At 69.0% G+C, this 14,215-nt stretch overlaps 1 protein-coding gene across 1 annotated transcript in view; it reads right to left on the bottom strand.

Moving 5' to 3' along the window:
• Nucleotides 1-14,215, bottom strand: part of URB1 (URB1 ribosome biogenesis homolog) — a 34,820-nt gene that overhangs the window by 5,440 nt on the left and 15,165 nt on the right. Inside the window, exons 16-30 of the mRNA XM_029082687.2 lie at nt 13,626-13,742; nt 12,998-13,136; nt 11,010-11,180; nt 10,600-10,793; nt 9,772-10,008; nt 8,954-9,133; nt 7,410-8,235; nt 6,288-6,498; nt 5,916-6,099; nt 5,314-5,372; nt 4,109-4,329; nt 3,483-3,593; nt 3,170-3,233; nt 2,549-2,720; nt 2,333-2,435 (exon numbers count right to left, since the gene is read on the bottom strand). Of these exons, the coding sequence (XP_028938520.1) occupies nt 2,333-2,435; nt 2,549-2,720; nt 3,170-3,233; nt 3,483-3,593; nt 4,109-4,329; nt 5,314-5,372; nt 5,916-6,099; nt 6,288-6,498; nt 7,410-8,235; nt 8,954-9,133; nt 9,772-10,008; nt 10,600-10,793; nt 11,010-11,180; nt 12,998-13,136; nt 13,626-13,742 (2,989 nt within the window). The remainder of the gene's footprint in view (nt 1-2,332; nt 2,436-2,548; nt 2,721-3,169; nt 3,234-3,482; nt 3,594-4,108; nt 4,330-5,313; nt 5,373-5,915; nt 6,100-6,287; nt 6,499-7,409; nt 8,236-8,953; nt 9,134-9,771; nt 10,009-10,599; nt 10,794-11,009; nt 11,181-12,997; nt 13,137-13,625; nt 13,743-14,215) is intronic.

Genomic DNA, 14,215 nt, shown 5'->3' on the forward strand with positions numbered 1-14,215 from the left:
CCTCCGTGTTCCCGGGGGGCGGCCGGGGTGGGGGAACCCCCCTCGACAGGAGGTAGGACCACAGTGCTTCTCCGCGGCGGCCCCGGGGCCCGGGATCCAGGCCGGCCTCGGGGCCCGGCCCCGGAAGGGAAGCGGCAGGGCGCGGTGGATGGAGCACGGGCCTGGGAGTCGGAAGGTCGGGGGGAGTCCAATCCAGTCCACCGCTTGTCTGCCGTGTGACCCCGGGCAAGTCACTTCGCTTCTCCGTACCTGAGTCATCTCTTCTGCAAAATGGGGGTCGGGACTGTAAACCCCAAGCGGGACAGGGACTGTCGTCGTCCCCCCCGCTCCCCCCCCCCCGGATTCGCTTGCCTCCGCCCCGGCGTCTGGTACAGTGCCTGGCACGTACTAAGCGCTTAACAGATACCGTTATTATTGTCATCAGCATCGTCAACCGCAAATTCCAAATGATCGTGATCACGACTACCAGGATGCTCTCTGAACCCCCAGCGGGCCGTCCGGGGGCAAGGGGCGGGCCCCGCCCGGAGCGGGAGAGCACGCGTGGACGCCGACCCATCTGACACCGGCCTCGAGGGCCCGTGGGAACGTGGCGGCCGAGGCTGCCCACAGCTTGACGTGGGCGGGGAACGTGTCTGTTGCACTCTCCCAACCGCTCAGTGCAAGTGCTCTGCCCACGTGCTCAATAAACACGACTCGACGACCGAGCCAGCTCTGCTAGAAGGCGGGCTTCGATCGCATGCCCTGGCCCCAAACGGCGGAGGAGCAAGGGACGCTGCTCTCGCAGCACAAGTCCCCCTGGGCACCGAAGGACCGGTCGGAAGCGTGACGACGCTCCCCGCCTCTGCCCCGGCCTCACTGTGCCGAGCGCCGTGATGAGCCCTGAAGCAGCCCGGCCCAGCGGGAAGAGCACGGGCCTGGGAGTCGGACGAGCCGGGTTCCGATCCCGGCTCTCCCACCTGACTGCTCTGTGACCTCGGACGAGTCACTTGACCTCTCCGGACCTCGGTTATCTCATCTGTAAAATGGGGATTAAGACCGTGAGCCTCACGTGGGACGGACTGTATCCGACCTGAGAACCTCGTATTTACTCCGGCGCTCGCAACGGTGCTTGACGACACAGTAGGCCCTTAATAAATAAATACTATTATCATCATTACTTATGGAGTAATCGGATCAGATACAGCCTCTGCCCGACATGGGGGCTGCTAGGGAGAAAGGAAGGAAAGGCCCACATCTCTTCAATCCTAGCTCTCTCCACATCCAAGTGAGATAGCGCCCGACCGGCTGCAATCAGGCCCGCCACTCCTCCTCATCTTACCCAGGAGCTTTCTTCACCCGCTCCCCACTGGGCAACCTTCTAGGCACACCTCCGGAGACCCCACCTCCTCCAACACGCCTCCCCTGGTGATCTGCCGGCGTCCACGGCCGCACCGGCCCCCCGGCCCGCCTCACGTAACCCCCCCCCCCCCCCATCCTCAGGGCCGGTGCATCCACGTCCGCTTCACCGGGCGCTCGTCCGTTCCCTCGGACGGCGCTATTTCAAGCTACGTTCAGGTCCTCCCCCCAGTTAGACTGGAAGCTCCTCGAGGGCGGGGAACTCTTTGGGTTCCGCTGTGGGGCTGACCCAAGTGCCAGTGGGCACCCGGCAGTGCCACGGGCTCGGGGTGCCCACCTCCGCATCCAACAGAAACTCCTCACCATCGGCTTTAAAGCCCCCGATCCCCTTGCCCACCCCTACCTCACCTCGCTACTCTCCTGCTACAGTCCAGCCCGCCCATTTCACTCCTCTAACACCAACCTACTCACTGTTCCTCGATCTCGTCTATCTCACCGCTGACCCCCCGCCCACGTCCTCTCCGGCCTTTAACTCTTTCCCCCCTTCACATCCAACCAAGCGTCATTCTTCCCACCTTCGGAGTCTTACTTAAATCACATTTCCGCCAAGAGACCTTCCCCGACTAAGCCCTCCTTTCCTCTTCTCCCACTGTCTTCTACGTCGTCCTGACCTGCTCCCCGTATTCTGTCTTCTCCCTGTGTTCCTTGCTCGCCCCGCCCCCCCCCCCCCCCCAGCCCCCAGCCCCTAGTTACATATCTGTCGTTTATTCGCATGAACGTCTGCCTCTCCCTCTAAACCCTAAGTTCCTCGTGGGCAGGGAATGGGTCCGTTCGTCGTTACATCGTTCTCTCCCGGGCGCTCGGTTCAGTACTCCGTACACAGGGGCGCTCGATTAATACGACCGCCTCATTTGCTGACCGGCGCGGGTGCTCGGCCCACACGGACCCGGCTCCAGCAGACAGCAGCAACCGTCCTGGGCCCCGAAGGGCTCCTCACCCGGCCTGGTGAGCTCGCTGAAGAGATGCAGCAGGAAGCAGGGGTCGTAGAGGTCCTCGAGCTCTACGCCGCTCCGGTCCGTGAAGAGGGTTCCCCGGGAGCCCTGGGGCAACGAAGACGGCCGGGGTTCAGCCACCGCGACGGAGGAAACGGGCCCAAGGCCAGTCGCCCAGAGAGGGCCCGCCAGGCGGCGGCGGACGGGCCCGGAGGCCGTACCTCCGGGGGCAGCAGCCGGCGGTTCTGCGGGAAGTGGAGGATGGTCTTCATCATCCGGTCTCGGTCCAGCAGGCCCAGGATCTCCCCGACGCTAGGCTGCTGCCAGAGAGACCTGCCCAGCGACTTGCACGTCTTGTGGTGCTCCACGGCAGCGGGGCCCCACAGCAGCAGCCTGAGGAGGAGGGGCCGGAGAGCTCCTTGGTGGACGGCCACCCCCGCGGGCCCGGAGCCCACCCGCCCCTCTCGTCCGCCCGCCTGGGTCTGGGGCCTTGGCCGTCGGCCGTTCCCCCTCTCTCCCACTGCTCCTCCAGCGGGTCCGGACCAGCTCAAAACCTCTGCTCCCGGGAACCGAAGGGAAGCGTGGACAGAGAAAGACCGGCCTTTTGGCGGGGAGGGGGGCGGGGGGGCGGGGGGCGGTCAACAACAGGCATCTTCTTGCCCCAAAGAGGGCGACCGAAGCCTCGGGAGCACCCCGAGGTCTCCAGGGAATTCCCTTCCGCGGCCCCGGCTCGGCCTGCCGTTGGAGAACGGATGCCGCAAAGCTCCCGGGCGATCTCTCGCCCCCTCCCCCGGCCACCTCTCAACTCTTCCCCTTTCCGGGCAACCTCCGGCCGGGTTCACCTGAAGCCGACGAGGCTGTGGTCGTTCTTTTCGTACGCCCGGAGCAGCAGCAGGATCTTCTGGTCTACAACCCAAATTCCCGCCTCAGTTTAACCGCCCAGGAGCGGGGGGGCCCGGCGCTACCGGGATGCTGGGCAAGCGAGAGCGCGGCCCCCGAGCCCGGGCAGCGTGGCGGACGACTCCCTGCGCCGGTCCCCGCCACCTTCTTCTCCACCCCGGCAGCCCCAATCCCCGGCCCTTGCCCCGCCGATCTACCCCCGGGCGAGAAAGAGGGGAAGGTCCGTCCTCCGACGGCCGCGACGCCCCACCTCACCCAGAGTGCCGAGGCTGGCCCCGTAGGCTCCCAGCAGCACCGCGAAGTGGTTGCTCTCACACACCGAAGGACAGAGCTCCACGATGGTTACCAGGAGGTCCACGAGGGCTTCTGCGACACAAGCACCCGGCGAGGGTGAGCCGCACGGCAGACTTGCACCGTGCCTCGGGGAAAAGAAGGGGAGGGGACGGAGTGGGAAGGGGAGCAGCCCCGGGGAAGCGAGGAGTAGCCGGAGGGCTCCCGGGCCCGGAAAACTAGGGCGGGATGGGGGAGGCGTTTCGGGAGTGCCCGCTCGGCGTACGAGGGAAAGGAGCGGAGGGGGTCGGCGGGTGGGCGGCTGCCCGGCTGGACAGGGCAGCCCCGGGTGGCCGTCTACCCGCCAGGGGTCCGACATCGGGTTCCGGTCCAGGGAAACGAGCCGACGGGCCCCTCTCGTCCCACCCCAAACCCCGCCCCGCCCCAGGCGGCTCAAGCCCAGCACCGGGCCGCCGCCGCCGCCGCCGCGTCTCCTTCACCCGGGCCGAGGAAAGAATCCGAAGCTGGACGTCTGACCGTGCCAGGGAAGACCTCCCCGACTCCGACAGAAAGCACGGCCTCCGAACTGGGGAGGAAGGGGAGCTGCCCACCTTTCACTGGGGCACTCGGGCTGTCCGGCTCTTGCTCCTCCTCCTCCTCCTCCTCCCGCCTCGCCCTCAGGATGGTCGGCAGGAACGCGGAGTGCTGAGTGACCATCGTGTACACCAGGGGCAACGGGACCAGCGTCTGGCCGAGGGGACTGCCCGGCTGGTACAGCAGCCGGATGCCGGCACGCAGGGCCGCGAGGAACGGGCGGTCTCGGTAGCGGAACCTGCGACCCGATGGAAGAGAGGGGCGGCGAGGTGGGCGCCTCGACCGGAGACCGGCGGAGGGAAATCCGAACCCGGGCCCAGGCGAACGGGGCTAGCCCCGGCCCGGGTGACCGGGTTCCTGGGGCCGGGCCCCCGGCGGGCGCCCGACGTCGGCCGGGCTGCGCTTCACCCCACCGATCTTCTCTGACAGACTTAAATCGGCCGTTTCTTCCTCCCTCCTCACCCTCCCACCGCTCGTTGTGGGCGGGGAATGTGTCTACTCTTGTACTACACTCTCCCAGGCGCTTACTACGGTGCTCCGCACACGGTAAGCGCTCAACAGATACAACCGAATGAATGGACACTCCAGCAATGGCCTGGAGGAGAGAGCCTGGGCCTGGGAGTCGGAAGGACCCGCGTTCTAATCCAAGCTCTGCCGTTCGTCCGCTAGGTAATAATACTAATGTCGGTATTCCCTAAGCGCTCACTATGCGCAGAGCACCGCTCTAAGCGCTGGGGGAGATACAGGGTCATCGGGTCGTCCCACGTGAGGCTCACGGTCTTCATCCCCATTTTACAGATGAGGTCACTGAGGCCCAGAGAAGTGAAGCGACTCGCCCCCAGTCCCACAGCTGACGAGTGGCAGAGCCGGGAGTCGAACCCGTGACCTCTGACTCCGAAGCCCGGGCTCTTTCCACCGAGCCACGCCGCTTCCCAGGTAAACCCGGGCAAGTCACTCCACTCTCCCGGGCCTCGGCTACCTCGCCCGCAAACTGGGAATTGAGACCGGGAGCCCCACGTGCGACAGGGACGGCGTCCGACCCCATCTGCTTGGATGCGCCCCACCGCTTAGGACCGTGCCCGGTACGGAGCGAGCGCTTAACAGATCGACGCGGTCGCTATCGCTCCCGGTCCCATCTCCCCCCCGAGGCGGTCGGCGCCACCGCCGCCCGGGCACCTGGGAGGCTGGCCGGCCGCCCGGACTCCACGGCGGAATCGCTCACCTCAACCCGGCCTTCACCAGCTTCTGCCAGTCTGCAGGATCCACGGCCCCAGTGGATTGCTGGGAGGGAGAGCAGAACCGAAGTCGACTTCCCCGATCCCCACCCTTCCCCAGCCCCCCGGGTGGTGACGCCCCGGAGCTACGCCGGTATTTCTGAACCCTGGCCCGCACGAGCAGTCGATCGACCGACCGACCGACCGACGGACGGAATCTATTGAGCGTCCGCTGCGTGCGGAGCCCGGGGACGAGCGAGCGCCTCCCCGCCTGGCTTCCTGGCCCCCCCGGGGTCAGGGCGGGCCCACCACCAACCCACGCCCCACCCCGGGCCTAAAACCCCAAGTGGGTCCCACTGCGGGAGACGGGGCCGGGTCCTGATCCTAGGGTGGAGGGGTCTACGACCGGCCAGAAAAGCCTCCGGGGCGGCGATTCCGCCACCCGCTCACAGTTCTAAAACCCGCGAGAGGGTGGAACCGGGCACGACGGGGACCCCCGGGACCCATCTGGCCAGGGAAGACCCATACCTGGCGTCCTTTCTACCTCACGTCCCCGCTCTAGCAGCGCCACCGGCACCCCCCCGGCCCGGAGAGGGAAAAGGTAACAGACCAGCAGCTCCCGCAGCCTCGACAGCATGGACTCCTCCGTCACGCGGACGCCCTCCTCCGCTTCCCCGCGGCCGAACGAGGCGACGAGCCACCGGGCGCAGGCCCGCAGCAGGGCCTCCCTCCAGGCCGCGGGCTTCTCCGGCGACCGCTCCAGCGCCGCCGACACGGCCGCGGCCACCACCCAGCTGCGAGGGCCGGGCCGGAGTAGGGTTTGGGCCGGCCCGCCTCCGGTCGCCACGGGCCCCGACGCGGACGGGAGAGGGCCGCGCGCGGGCTCGCGGACGCGTCTGTCGCGGCGAGCACCCTCCCCGCCCGACCCCGCCGTGAGCTCGGCCTCGCCGACGCGTCGGGGGACTCGCCCGGCCCCGCTCACCTCCTGGGCCGCTCCTCCCTCTCCAGGACGTCGGGCAGCCCGTCCCGGAGGGCGGCCAGCTCCTCGGCTCCCGAGTCCCCGATCAGGCCCGCGAGGACCTCGTGCGCCGGGCCCTGCTCCGGCCCCCCGGCCGGGGGGCCGGCCCCGAGGACCCCGCGCTGCAGCCGCTCCCCAAGGGCCTTCCGCAGGACCAGTGTGACGGCGGACTCCACTGTGCGAAGGAAGTGGCGCGGGTTGGCCCCCTCGGCCCGCCCCACCCCGCGTCCGCCTTGCCCCGCCGCTCTGGCGCTGGGTGTGATGGGGTCCGTCGAGGGACGGAGGGGTGGCGGGCGGGACCGGAAGACCGTCAGGGGCGCTGAGGATCGGCAGGCGGGCAGGGAATGTGTTCGTTTATCGTATACTGTACTGTCCCGAGCACTTAGTACAGCGCTCTGCACACAGTAACCACTCAATAAATATGAATGAATGATCGAATGAACGAATGAATGAATGAAAGAAAGCGAAGCCCTGCCACGTGGGTAATGGCGACGAGGGCCAGCGGGTGGGCAGAATCCCAGTCCCTCACGCTGGATAGAGAGGTCCGCTTGGGGGATACGGCCCCCAGGACCGCCCGGACCCGGCCGGGAGAGCCGCGGCGCCCGGACGGAGCGGCCGTCCGGGTGCCGGGCGGCGGGGGTCGAGGAGGCCGAGGCCGGCCCCCCTCCCCCCGCCCCCCCCCACCCGGCCCTCGCCGGTGAGGGGGAACGGCGCCGCGCTTCGGCGGCGGCCCCCGGACCGTCGCCCGGGCTTACGGGTTCTCTCTCCCCCATCGGTTTTAGGCCGCGAGCTCTCTAGGGGCACCGTCCGGACCCTCGCCGGGGCCGGGCACGGAGCCTTAGGGAAACGACGCCCAGTGGCGGCGGGACAGCCTCCGGGCCTCGAAGAACGGGCCCCGGCCTGCGGAGAACCGAACCAGGCCGGCACGGATCTAACGTGCTCCGCCTGGGGGAACGGCCCCGAGACCGGTGCAGTCCCACCGTCCCCCCGGCTCCGTCCCGGTCCCCGACCCATTCCTTCCCCCCCACCCGGGCCCCGCCCGCCACCCCCCCCCGCTCCGCCCCGGCCTCAGTGGGACCCATTTACCTCGGCGGGGCCGGGCGGGTCTTTGCCGCTCCCTGCACCGCAGGTAACGGCCGAGCAGCGGGAGGAAGGCATCGGCGTGCCGTCGCAGGTGCCCCACCGTGCCCGGGCGCAGGCACCAGAGCTCGAACCGCAGCAGCTGGGTGGCGCTCTCCTCCACCAGGGCGGCCGCGGCGGCCAGCGTGGCCTCCGTCCCCCGGTCCAGGCAGTAGGTCAGCACCCGGCCCCCGACCCCGTGGGCCGCCCCGGGGTCCCCGCTCAGGGCCCGCGCCAACGCCGCGTCCAGTTCGTCCACAGCCAGCTCGGGCAGCAGGGCTGACAGGGCGCGGACGTGTCCCGGGGTCAGCGGCCCCGGCCCCCCGTCGCCGGGCTCCTCCTCCGCGGCGGCGGCCAGCAGCCGCACCAGGGCCGCGCCCGGCACGCTCAGCCGCCGCTCCCGCCGCGGGCCCGCCTTCGCCGCCAGGCCGGCCCCGGGCAGCTCCAGGAGCGCCCGTGTCACGGCCCGGAGCCGGGCGGGGCCCAGGTACCCGTGAAGCGCCCTGAGGGCCTCCAGCGGGGCGGGGGCGGGACGTCCGGCCCGCAGCTCCGCGAGGACGCCGTCCGCCACGGCGTCCAGGTAGCCGGAGAGCAGGTGCAGGCGGCCCGAGCGCCGGGCCAGGGGCGCGCCGACCTCCAGGAGCCGCAGCACGCCGCCGCTCAGCTGGGCCGAGAGCTGCCGGACGCGGGGCGGGCGGAGGGAGTGCGGGGGCAGCGCCTGTCGCTCCGAGGCCAGGAACCAGCTGGTCAGCGTGGGGTGGGTCAGGGTCCAGCCGAGCACCTCGCCTAAGGTCTGCAGAGTAACAATGACGACGATAGGAATGATTGTGGAATCTGTTAGGGACTCACTCCACGCCAGGCACGGTACTTCGCGCAGCGGTGGAGGCTAGCAGATCGGGTTGGACGCGGTCCCGGCCCCACGCGGTTCCCCGTCTCCATCCCCGTCCTTCTGACTTCCGGGCCCGTGTTCCATCCGTCAGGCCGCGCCGCTTCTCAAGGCACACGGCCGGGCCGTCGGAGGGCGGGCGGGCGGACGGGGGGGGGGGAGAGTGAGACCCCCGCCCCCGGGGACCCCCTAGCCTGGTCCCCCAGACAGAGGCCGGCTGCTCTCTCCCCGAGGCCCGCCCCGCCCGTGGGTTCCCGACCCGGATCCCCGCCGACGCCCCTCCCTCGGTCCCCAACCTCACCCGTGGTACCCACGCGAGCGGGGAGGGCGGAGGGTGGCCAGGGCCCTCGACGGACACGCGGTCAGAACCCCGATGACGCCTCGCGAAGGGGGCGACCGGTCTGGTGGGCCGGCCCGCCCAAGCCGGGGAAGCCCCGGTACTCAGGAGCGAGAGGTGGATACCCACCACCTCGGCTCCCGGTCATCCCCCAGAACGCTCCGCGCCAGCCGGCGGCAAGAAGCCGTCGCTCCCGCGCTCGGAAGGCGGGAGGAAGCGGGGCGGCCGGGGCCCCCCCCCCCCCGCCCGCGGGACACGGACCGCCCGTCACCCGGGACCCGGAGGTACCCGGTCACCGGCGGACTCCACCAAAGCTAGCGACTCCAGGTCCACGAACAGATCCGACTGCGCGCGAGCCGCCTCGCATCTGCGCCGGTAGTGGGCGTCCAACTGGCCACAGCGGGCCACCAGGCGGCCGAGCAGGTCCAGGAAGAAGCTGACCAGGGCGGGACCGGCGCGCCGCTCCAGCTGAGGGGAGGGGACGGTGGCGGCCGTCACGAAGGAGAAAGGGGGAAGGCCCCCTCGGCATCGGGGCGCTAACGGGGAGTCTCCACAGGCTTGCGCCCCCGCCCACCCACCGGGGTCGCCGGAAGGATCCCAAGGCAGGAAGAGACGCTTAGCCGGGATCCCGGCAAACAGACGCCGAGGGAACACACGTTAGCGGGCTATCCCGTCTTTCGCACGGGCCTGACCATCTCCCCAATCCCACACTGGATCAAGGCGTGCCATCCCCTTCCTCCTCTCCCCCGACCCCGGGCCCCGGACCCCGAGCAGGCGTGTGCGTATCCCGTCCTTCCCCTCCACCCACGCCTCCCTACCCGGTGCCGGAGCGGGGGACGGCAGACCTGTGGAAGCCCAGTTCAGGTAGGCCTGGGGTCAGCCACTCCGGTTCCACGGGGCCGGTCCCTTCCCACCCTCTACCCTCGTATTCCAGCTTCCCGGGGTGTTGGCAGGCCGGCACCGTCTCCTGCCGCCTCAGCGGGGAGAAGACCCGTCCCGGCAGGCGGGAAGCCGGGCAGACCTGGGGCTTCGGCCCCAACGGGTGGGTGAAGAGGAGAAGAGGAGGAGGAAAAGGCGGACGGAAGGGGCGAGGGAGCGAGTCTCACCGCGGCGAAGTTGTCGACGGAGGTTTTGAGGTAGAGCAACACGTGCTTTGCGGCGATGGCCAGCTGCGGGCTCCGGAGTTGAGCGACGGCCTCGGTCAGCCGGGCCTGGACCGTCTCCTCCAGCAGGCGGTGGGCGGCGCCGCCCGCGTAGGCCTCCTTCAGCAAGGAGCAAAAGGCGCCGCCCTGCGGGGTCGGGGAGGCGGCGAGGACGAGGGGGTCGGGGTCGGGGGCTGCGAACTGCTCCGAGAGGACGGCGGGCCGGGAGGGAGAAAAAGGAGAACGGGGATCGGCTTCTGAAACAAGCCCGTCCGTCGGGCCCCCTGCCTCGCGCCCGGCCGCGGGACGGTCCGAGACCAGGGGACCGCCCGGAGCCCACGGCGACGGCTGCCCGGGCCGGCTCCGGGAACCACCCCCGGGGCCCTCGCCGCCCGGTCGGCTGCTGTGTTCGGGACCTACTCAGACCGCGAGCCCCATGTGAGACGGGGACTGTGTCCGACTTCGTTATCTCACGATCTTGTATCCACCCGGCGCTCGGTACGGCGCTTGACCCAGAGTAAAGGCTCAACCAATACCAAAACGAACACACGCCGGCACCTGGGTGGGCCAGGCTGGTCAGCTCTCCCCCGGCCTGGTCTTTTCCACGTTTGCTCGCCGCCAGGCCCGACCCGCCCCCGCCGGCCCTCTGGCCCGCTCACCCGCCCCCGCCGGCGGGCCGCCCGGCGGTGGCGGGCGGCGGCGCCGCGGCGGCCGGGCAAAACCCGCGGCCGGCCGCGCCGCGGATTCTTCCGCCCCGGCGTCCCGATCCGCGCCACGGGACGCGGCCCTCACCGGGGTGTCCTGGGCGTGGGCAGGGATCCACAGGCGGTAGTAGGCGTTGAAGCGGCGCAGCTGGGCGGCCCACGGCGGGCTCGGGGGCTGCTCCCGGTCGTAGGCCTGGAACAGCAGGCACAGGGCCAGGGGGTCCCGCTGGGTGTGCAAGAGGTCGGTGCCCACCGTCACCAGGTACTCCACCACGCCGACACCTGCGTCGGGCAGACGGTGGGGTCAGCCTCCCCTCCCCCAGCCCCGCCACGGTGTCCGAGGCGCACCGCGGCTGCCCGGTCCGGCTCGCTGCGCGCCGGGGGGCACCCGAGGCGCTTCTCAGGACACCCCGGGCGGCCGGCCCACGGACACGCCGGCCGTACGCCGGCCGGCCGCCCCCACCCCGACGGAAATCGCCCGGCCCGGCCCCGGCCTACCCTCCGCGCTCCTGTCCTCAAGAAGCAGTTTATTCCGGGCCTCCAGGGCGGCGGGCACCAGCGCGCTGAAGGGGAAGGTGAGCAGGATCACGTCTTCGGTCAGAGACGCGCCGAGCTCCCGGTCCAGGTCTTCGCCGTCCTCCACCAGCACGTCCACCGTGTGCAGCACATCTACGGGCGGGGTCGGGAGGAGTCAAATACAGCCGCAGGCTCGCCAGAAGGCGGGGGAGAGCGTCCAGACTACCCCCTCTCACTCCCTGGGGCCAGACTGAGCTGAGAAGCTGGGGGAGGAACGGCCACCTGCTGCTGGGGCATTAACTTTCCCTCGATTCAGTATCTGCTGACCACCAGCGGACCCACTCCCCACCCTCGGGGCGCTTCCAGTCTAGCGGGGGAGCCAGATACCACCATAAAGGAGGAAGAAGAGGAGAGAAAGCCAGGTAAGGGGTGTCGGTCCAAATGGACAGGAGGGCGACCGGTGGTTAGGAGGAAAATACCCCTCCAGGGAAAGTCACCCAGGAGCCTTTGAAGTGGGGGAAGAGCGGACGTCCAGCGGCAGGGAAGAGGGAGGGAGGGCGTGAGCCGGGGTCGGGGGGGGGGGGGCTCAGGATGAGGCACGGTGACTTGAGAGCGGGCGAGCGGGGGTACGGCGGGACAAACGCGAGGACAAGCAAGAGGCACACAGCCGACGGGTGACGGCCTTCGAGCTGAAGCGAGGGGGTTCCCGCTTGATGCGGAAATGGGTAGGCGACGGCTGAGGTATTCGCCCCCGCTTCCGTACGCTCCGGGCCACCACTCCCTCCATCTTCTGAGCTTTATTATAGTCCCATCTCCTCCCGGAGGCCTTTCCCTATTAAGCCCTCTTTTCCCCGGCTCCCTCTCCCTTAAGCCGCACTCGAATCTGTGGCCTTTGGATGTCCGCCACTTGCCCCCACCCCGACCCCTCAGCGCTTACGTACCTTATCTTCAAATTACGTATTACAGATTACTCGTCTGTACTCTCCCAGGCACCTAGTACCGTGCTGTGCACATAGTAAGCGCTCAATAAACACGATCGTTTATTCATCCCTGGGAGGCCCGAAGGAGCGTGTCCCCACAGTGGTGAGCGGGTGAGGTGGGGTGAGGCAGAGGTGGGGAGCGAGAGGAAGCGGGAAGCCGAGAGGCCGTCGGGAGCATCCGGACGGATCTGAGGTCCCCGGGGATCAGTGTAGGGACGGAGAGAGGAGCGACGTGAGGAAGGGATCAGAACGGTTCAGTACGCCGTAGGAGGGGCGGGGGGACGGTAGACGAGGGCGACCAACGCCTGCGGCGGGGGGCGGAGGTGGATGACGTGGGCTTCGAAGGAAGGTAAAGACAGATGGGGGTGGGTAGGATGGTGGCGCTCGGCACAGGGAACCGCACCCAGGGCCGTTGAGTGAATACCACTATTGCCCCTGCTATGGCGCTCAGCACCGTACATCCGTGGCCGACTTGTTCATTCCAAGCGCTTAGTACGGTGCTCTGCACGTGGTGAGTGCTCAATAAATACTACTGAACGAATATAGGGGCACTCGATAAATACCATTACAACTCCCCCGCGGTACTCAGCACGGTGCACCACACTCAGGGGCACTGAGTAAATAGTCTAATTGGCCCCACCCCAGGGCTCGGCGCTAAGAACTGCACCCGGGGAAGGTCAGTAAACACCGCCGTGACCCCCGCTAAAGTGCTCAGCACAATACACCACACGCCAGGGCGCTCAACAAATACCACCATCACCCCCGTGACAGCGCTCGGCACCGTACGCTGCACCCAGGGGCATTCGGCCAATACCGTACCCCTGCTACGGCGCTCGGCACCCAGGGCTCTCGTTAAACGGCATCACTCCCGCTCTTCGACGGGCGGGATCCCCCCCTCTGCCCCGCTCCGACCCGACGTTCGGAAAGCCGGGCCCGGAGGTGCCGGGGAGCCCCGGGGGCGAGGGGGAGGGAGGACGCGCAGGTACGCACCATCGATGTGGGACACGGGCAGGCTGACGCTGTCGGCTTCTTGCTTCGCGGCCCCGGCTTGGAGCGTGCCGGCTTCTTGGACGAAGTCGGCGGCCTTGTCGGTGTACACGTGGGGGCCGGACACCAGCTTTAGGAAAACCTGGGACCGCAGGAAAGGGAGCCGGGGAAAGGCACCATCAACACTCGGCGGGCACAAGTGAGCGCCGGTGCCCGGGAACCGCAGCCCCGCTACTCCACGAGCAAAGGACAGAACATCTTTTCACCCGGAATTCTGTGAACAGATTTTTTTCTAGACCTCACGTGGGGTGCCTAGCGAACCCGAAGCCAAGCCCGCGGGGAGCGGGCGGAAAAAGGGACTCCGCCGCCGAAGCGGGTGGCGGAAAAGGTCCCTGGGATGGGCCCAGAAGCCGTCGGAATTGGCAGTAGCGCCAGGAGGACCTCAGCGGTGTCTCGTGGCGACGAGGCTGCCGGGAGCCTCCCGCCTGGCAGCCCCCCTCTCTCTCCCGGGGCCCGGGAACCCCACGTTCCCCACCCCCCAGCTCAGCCCCCGCCGAAGAACACCCCCTGAACTCGGGCCCGTTGGCCCCGTCGCCGCCCTCCGTGCCCCGGGAGCGGCGGGGCCCCTTACGCTTTCCAGAAACTGGATCAAGGTTTCCTTTCTCTCGTCAGCTGCGCTGTCCAGGTGTCCCAGCCACAGTTCCAGCTCCGCCCAGGTGTGCTCGAACACTCCCGTGTCTCGCAAGACCTGTCGGAGGGGAGGCGGCCGGAGAAGCGTGGAAGCGACGCAGAAGAGCAACCCCACGATTGCCCGGTCGCGGGCTTCGCAGGTTGTCCCCCCTGAGAGACAGCCATCCGCCGGGGACCGCGGGGCGGTCCCCCCACCCACGTCTTTCACTGGGGTGGGGACGGACTCATCCCCGGGGACCTACTCCGGGGCTACATCCCTGTGGTTCCCGACGAAGGGCTCTGTCGGGCCGATTACCGAGGCCGCGAGCTGAGACGGGACGAGACGGTCCGGGGAAGAAGCCGAGGGCCGGGGTGGAAGAGGAGGAGCAGAGGGGGCCGGAAGGGCAGAGGGGGTGAACGCAGGGGAGGGAAGAGGGGAGGAGGGAGAGCCGGGGAAGCAGGAGGCTGGTGCCCAGCCCCAGCCCGGGGTCCTCGCCGATGTCCCAGGACCCAAAACGCAGCCTGGGTGGCGGTTGGGCCGCTGAAGCTGCG

Source organism: Ornithorhynchus anatinus, chromosome 17 (assembly GCF_004115215.2).
Source record: "Ornithorhynchus anatinus isolate Pmale09 chromosome 17, mOrnAna1.pri.v4, whole genome shotgun sequence".
NCBI classification, from domain to species: domain Eukaryota; kingdom Metazoa; phylum Chordata; class Mammalia; order Monotremata; family Ornithorhynchidae; genus Ornithorhynchus; species Ornithorhynchus anatinus.